Genomic DNA, 7,500 nt, shown 5'->3' on the forward strand with positions numbered 1-7,500 from the left:
AATGTAATTGAGTAAAACTACAAGTATACAAACCTATTTGTATTAACACATCAGATCCTTTGCTAATGAAACACTCTTGTAAAAACTACACTAATTTATAAAAAACACATTTTGTTACCATATAAAACACACGTTGCATATGACTTAATTCAGTTAACATTGTTTTGAGAGCAAAGTGTGCTTTTGCAAGAGAAGTGTAGGATTTAGCATTTTGTGTGTGAGTTTTGAGATGTGTGTTTATGGTTTTGAGAAAGTGAGGTCATCTATCAGGAAATGTGTTTAAGCAATTGTGAAAAACTAAGGTTATCCTATAACACTAGTTACATGAGTTTTTGTGAGCGTTCTGCTCTGCTGACTATCTCATCTATACTTATTGTATCACTGAAAGCCTTTTGCCACATGCACCTTCATTTGCCCGGCCACACCCATTTCCGGCTATGTACCTGTACATAAGCGAGGGGTGTGACCGTACTCTTCCTTCCCGAGTCTTGACCTTCATTCGGAAGACAGTCAGGGGTCCTCAGTGCGTGAGAGCAGAACGCTCACAACAACTCATGTAACTAGGGTTATAGGCCTTACATTTAGTTTTGTTTACATTCTGCTCTGCTGGACACAGGAGTGGAGCAGGATGCGAGAGCCCAACAAATGTACTCGCTGAGGTCCCCTTTACAACCATCAGAACACTGGGGAGGGTCCGGGCCCCCCCACCCTTCCTAGTGAGGGGTGGGGGAGGGACAGGACACAGACTGTACAAAAAAAGGTAACAGCACCCAAAAAATGCACAAGGTGAGGAGACCGTGGGAAAAAAAGGACCCTCGTCTACCCCACCGCACGTCCCGCTCGCTACAAGGGAAACGCACGCAAAGCGTTACCGCTCCCACACCTCGTGGGGTCGGGGTCGCTGAACCCCGACTCTGCCAGCGAAGCCTTAGCAGCGGGGCACGGAGCGGGTCCCAGCCCCATGGACCACTCAAGTGCAGAGCCTTCCGCCGAGTCCAGGAGCTAGGACCTGACCAAAGGGACCTGGCGAGGTCAACGAGGCTGTGGCATCGAGACCTCTCCAGGCGTTTACTCGTGGCACCAGTCTTTACACCGCCAGCGCACGGACAGGACACAACAGGTGAAGGCCCTTCTCCGCCTGGTACGCCGCGAAGACCCTCTGAGGAGGCTCTGAAACTCTCTGAGGAGGCTCTTAAACTCTCTGAGGAGGCTCTCTCACTGAGGGGGAGGCTCCGAAAACTCCCTGCGGAGGCTCTGAATCTCCCTGAGGAGGAGGCTCTGAAGCTCTCTGAGGAAACTCTCCCTCATAATCTCGTGGGGTCAGCTGGCATACCGGGGAGACAATCACTCCAAAAAGGGGGTTGATCCTTTAACCCAGGACGACAGGTTCCTTAGCAAGAGCATGGCTTGACCCGTGCCTGGAGGACCGTGAACTACACAGGAGCGCTTAGAGGGGCTGACTGCTAAAGGCAGTAACCCGACGGCCCACCCGCTGAGCGGGGGTGGGGGGGGGTGGCGTCCGGTATGTCGTGTACAATGTCATAATCTCGTGGGGTCATAATCTCGCGGGGTCGGGGTCCTGAACCCCGACTCTGCCAGTGAACTGACTCTGCCACGAACCCTGACCCTGCCAGCAAGCCTGTATCTCGCAGGGTCGGGGTTCAGAGAAAGAGTTTGACACAATTGGCAGACGTTATAATCATGCGGGGCATACTCTCGTTGGGTCGGGGTGTCGAACCCGGACTCTGCCAGTGAGCTGACTCTGCCACCGGCATACCGGGGAGACAACCATCCCAAAACAGAAGGTTGCTCCCTTAACCCAGGCCGACAGGTAACAAGAGCAAAGCTCGACCTGTGCCTGAGGACCGTGAACTACACAGGAGCACTTAGAGGGGCTGACTACTAAAAACAGTACCTTGATGGCCTACCCGGGGGGGGGGGGGGGAGGACCCCCTGTGGTGTCCGGTCCACCCTGCCATTTCCCCCCGGAAACACACAGGGCCCTTCGGGTTAACAAGAATATATTGTACGACCAGCGCTCGCCTGTGACCCGGCGGACACCGGGTTGAACTGATCTGGTCCGGGCTTCCACCCCTCTTCAAAAAAACAGTTATCGGCGGGGGAGGTACACGTTTTGATAAAAAAAACACAGGAGGCGCCACAGAGACTGTAAAAGAACAGCTCACGGTGGCCCACCCATCGGGCGTGAAGCCCACCTGTGATGCTTGATGTGCCCCGTCATTTCCCCCCGGAAATGCCGCGAGCCTTCGAGCTGGCAGATACATTTTCACGAACAGCGCTTGCCAGGCGCTCGACAGAGGTAAACTCCCTCCCGGCCGACCGCATAAACGCTGCTATGCCGTTCGGACAGACCAGGGCGCGCCGGTCCCTAAGAAGGCCATTTCAAATAAATATTTGAAAAATTGCCCGGGACCAGGCGCTGACATCGGTCCCTGAGGACCAAGCGCTGATATCAAAGAACGGGGAACAGACCCTTACATTTATGGACTGTGAATTTAAATGGACTGTAACTGTCCAGGTTCGAAAAAAGAGAAATGGTCTCTGCTTGCCCGGGCTCTTCGTAGCCACAGCCCCATTAACAGCGCTAGGCTCGTAAAACAGTGTTGGGCGAATTTCGATAAGAAAGAACCCCAACCCATCGTCTCTCCCCCCTATTTGGGTAAACCGGGGGAAGACCGGTCCTCACAAGGATCTTGACGCAGGATTTATACACAGAGCCTGGGAAAAAACCACCCGTCACTAATTCCGCTCTTACGAGAGGGGAAGACTGATTGATTGATTGATTGAAAAGTTTATTAACAGATTGCAGAATGGGTACAGTACAGTACATCTCAATACATACAATTGTTAAGGGGATGCAGACCAGAGAAAGACTTTCGTCTTGTTTCCACCAGGGTCCCCCATTTTCAATTCATCATAACATATATGACATACATGACATACCGATAGACAGTACTGCTACATCTATACATTTATGACATATCAGATTTGCAAATACAGTACTGTTTGTGATACAAAAGTGTCCAGAAAAGGAGTGTATATACATTTGGCGTAGAAACTGTACATTGGAGGAGGTTGGTGGGGTGGGGTTGGGTGGGTTGGGTGAGGGCTGTACATTGGAGGTGGGGGGGGGGGGGGTTGGGTAGGGGACACACACACATTTTACACTGTACATTGGAATATTGACAAAGCCTTACTTGGTCATTTACTGTACAACTAGGTTAGGACATTTGTAGGGGCCAGTTTCGAATTGCAGTCTCACGTAGGTGTTTTTTGAGAGTGTTTTTGAAGGTGGGTAGTGATTCACATTCCTTTACAGCTTTAGGCAGGGCGTTCCACATTGATGTGGCATAATTGCGAAACGTGTTTAGTCCCTTGTTTGAGCCGAATCTGGGTTTTACATGATTTGTGGAGCTCCCTCTGGTGTTGTGATCGTGGTATTCACTGACCTTTGGGAAGTATTTTGACATGTACATGGGTACCTTGGTCGCGTAGTGTATCTTGTAGACCAGGCCCATTGCAAGTTGCTGTACTCTGTCGTCTACTCTAAGCCATCCTAGGTTGTCAAAGTGGGCAGGGGTGAGGTGGGTTCTAGGAGTCAGGTCAAGTAGTAGTCTGACTAGCTTGTTTTGAGATGTTTGTAATTTGTTTTTTAGTGCCTTTGAGGTGCTTTGGTACCATGAGGTGCAAGCATAGTCGTAGTACCCTTGAATGAGTGCTCCTGCTAGAGTCTTCAGGGTATTCTTGTTTACCAGAGAGGAGATCCGGTACAAGAATCGCGTTCGTTGGTTGACTTTTTTTATTACATTGGATGCCATTTTGTCACAGGAAAGATTAGCCTCTAGGATGGAACCCAGGTAGGTAATTTCATCTTTCCTTGTGATAATATTGTCACCCACTGTAACCGAGAAGCCGTCGGTCTTGCTGAGTTTGTTATTTGAACCGAAGAGAATGGACTCTGTTTTGCCCATGTGTAATGATAGTTTGTTGTCGGCGAGCCATATGCAGATTTTGCCTAGTTCCGAGCTGAGGGCTTTTTCAACCTGTAACTTGTTCTTGTCAGAGACCAGCAGGGCTGAGTCGTCCGCAAACAGGAACAAGTTGCAGAGTGTTTTAAAGCCCCGGGGAGCCCCGGGGACACCAGTTTATCCCACAGAGACCTCTCATTCGACAACATGAGTTGGGATCTGAACCCTGCAGGCCCCAACTCACGGGCATGCCCCTCGGCCAATAAGAAAACTCGAAACCAGTGACGTCGTTATGGCAGGGGATGGGGGGAAGGGGACCCACAGGCGGTTTAGGCTCTGTCCCACGCCCAACACCTCCTGCCGCGGGACACGCCCCATCATGTGGGGGTCCCCGGGGCTTTAAAACACTCTGATGAGGAGGCTCCTCTGAGGAGGCTCTCTCACTGAGGGGGAGGCTCTGAAACTCTCTGAGGAGGCTCTGAACTCCCTGAGGAGGAGGCTCTGAAACTCTCTGAGGAGGCTCCCCACGCTCATAATGCCATAATCCCATGGGGTCGTAATCTCGTGGGGTCTGGGTTTCTAATCCTGACTCTGCCAGCGAGCCGACCCTGCCACGAACCCTGACTCTGCCAGCGAGCTTTGTATCTCGCAGGGTCGGGGTTCAGAGGAGGATTTTGACATAATTGACAAATGTCATAACCTCTCAGAGGGATCTGACATAATTGACACGAGCAGTGCTAGCCCCGTGATGTCTACAAAAAGAAAAACATACGCACCACGGCTCCATTTCACAAGATAGACAATAACCGGGCGCCCCAGTGGCGAACCACATAACGCGCTGAGTCGCGGCACGGCCGACCCGGGTTCGATTCCCGGACCCGTCATTATTTGCCGAATGTCTTCCCCCCACTCTGTCTCCCATTCCTCCTCTCTCTCTCTCTACTGGACTGCCCAGTAGTAAAAAGCGATAAACGCTAAAAAATAAATCTTTTAGACAATAACCTACTTGACATGAACTCATATAACTAGGGTTACAGAATAACCCCCGTTATATCCCGTTTCAGGTGCACATGCAGGTGCTGGGCTCTCCCCTCGAGGTGCGCTCCATCTGCCGCCTCTCTTCCTCCGTGCCTTATGTGTCACGTATTAGGACGAGGCCTCTCGCCATTTGCCGTCGGGGAATCGAACCCCGACTCTTGCCAGCGAGGCATCAAAGATGAAAACCCCCCGCCTCCTCCATGTAATCCTCTCGGATGTGACGGCAGGAGAGCGCAAGGCCCTCTCTGGCACCAGCTCTTCCGCAGAACTGAAGGGAATTGAACCCTGCGGTCCCACGTACTCTTCCTCCTCCTCTGACCACCCGCCAACGGCAGGAGCAATCAGAGGTGGAGAGCTTGCGCCACAAATTCTCTGCCACCAGAGACCGCGGCCGTGGTCGGGGGTCTGTTGATGGGGACGCCGGGGCCAGAGCTATCCTCCTCACGAGTGAGGGGCGCTCAATGGCCTCCGGGCAATATGCACTCTGCGCCGCACGCCGCCGGGGCGAACGGCGGAGGTTGGAAGGAGGAAGAGCTTGGTGGAGCTCCAAGAAAGGCTACTCGGGTCTCTGTGGTGATGCCATCTCGAAGAAACAGCAACAAGAAAAAAACTATAAGAGAAAAAAAGCTAATATTTCCACTGTTAAAGTGCACCTGTAGCAAAACACTTCCGAATGAAAAGACGAGTGAAGGAAGAGTACAGTCACGCCCCTCGCTTATGTACATAGCCGGAAATGGGCGTGGCCGGGCAAATGAAGGTGCATGTGGCAAAAGGCTTTCAGTGATCCAATAAGTATAGATGAGATAGTCAGCAGAGCAGAACATAAACAAAAACGAAATGTAACTGTAAATGTGTTTAGGGAACTGGTAATTTGGTAATTTGTGTTTTGTGTTTTAGCAATTGTATTTGCAGTTGTAAAGTCTATCCACATCACGAGTGGATGTGATACAGTATATCACAAGAAAGTACTCAACCGCTACTGTCTTTATGTATGAATGTACACAACACTGTGATCTAACTTACCATCTTTGGACAATGAGGGTTGAAAACACTGTTTGAACACACTTTTTTCCCCTTTCTATCTTTCTCCCATCCCCCAATTTAGTCGTTTAGTCGGGTCCCTCTCCCCCCCCTTCATAGATTTAAAAAGAAATTCGGTTGTGCATTGTGCAATAGTACATTTTGGTGAGTTGTTTCTATACAATTCACTTATGACAAGTCATAACGCTGTGCGAGTCTTGGAATGTGCGTACTGCGTTGTGTGTGTGAGAGAGAGAGAGAGAGCTATTCATTATCTACAAAGCAAGCAGGCATGGCCAGCACCCTCATTTCACTGTCTGTATGCGCCCCCAGACATCATATTTGAAGACCCTGATCAGATAGGCCAAATGTATTTGCTTGACCATTTACATTGGCTGCGACGATACATTGGCCGGAGCTATTGTTATGCAAAGACAGGTAGCCAGGTGGTTGTTTATTCTGAGACAAAGAGCAGCCACCTTTGTCTGGCGTTCAACTACAACGCGGCAGCGCGTGTCACAAATGACACGCAAATTAGATGATTTTGTCACAAGCCAATGGCTCGTCCCTCGCCAAGTACTCACCTGGCTACTTGTCTTTGCATAACAATATAGCTCAGGTCGTCAGAGACCTGAGCTCAGGGAGGGAACAAGCAACCGTTTTCCGTGTGGTTTTCTGCATCTCCGTTTATTATCGTGTATCATTGTTTTGGACGGTAAAGTGCGGGGGACAATAACTGCCTTCTGAAACCATGCAGGGGACATGTGCCTCGTGTTCCCCCCCCATAATTACGCCCCTGGGTTCATGCTATTTCCCCCAGATCTCCTCCCTGTTGAACAGGTTTCCCCAACCAACCAGTAGAAGTCGCTGTTTGCAATGACCAGGACTCATACCCCACGGCTTCCTACCCGCGAACACTGCCGATTGTGTTTGTAGGGACGACTGCTGTGGTAGGAGAGTGCTTAGACCTCTACGCTACCCAGCCACACCACTGTTCAAACACTCTGTTAAAACTGAGTTATATGGTTCTTCGTCTGAGGTTATATTTTTCCAACATAGTCTTCGATGTAAGACATGACATGACAAGACAGACACATCTAAATCAACAACAACCACTAAAGCGAGAGAGAGAGAGAGAGAGAGAGAGAGAGAGAGAGAGAGAGAGAGAGAGAGAGAGAGAGAGAGAGAATGATGGAGAAGACTGACCTACAAAGATCATCATGACCCAGACCAGATGGACGGCCAGGTTTCTCTCTCTGGCGTAGGGATGCATCAAGTAGAGCATGATGGGAGATACCATGAAGAACACAAAGCTACTCATCTGCAGAGAAAACACAGTCAGTCAACCATTATATCTATCTATCTATCTATCTATCTATCTATCTATCTATCTATCTATCTATCTATCTATCTATCTGTCTGTCTGTCTGTCTGTCTGTCTGTCTGTCTGTCT

General features: G+C 50.0%; 1 protein-coding gene across 1 annotated transcript in view; it reads right to left on the reverse strand.

The window, feature by feature from the left end:
- acer1 (alkaline ceramidase 1) overlaps positions 1-7,500 on the reverse strand; it is a 33,305-nt gene that overhangs the window by 15,880 nt on the left and 9,925 nt on the right. The window contains exon 3 of the mRNA XM_084309773.1: positions 7,254-7,368. Coding sequence (XP_084165899.1) covers positions 7,254-7,368 — 115 coding nt within the window. The remainder of the gene's footprint in view (positions 1-7,253; positions 7,369-7,500) is intronic.

This window comes from Notolepis coatsorum (genome assembly GCF_963971535.1).
Source record: "Notolepis coatsorum genome assembly, chromosome: 3".
Classification (NCBI taxonomy): Eukaryota; Metazoa; Chordata; class Actinopteri; order Aulopiformes; family Paralepididae; genus Notolepis; species Notolepis coatsorum.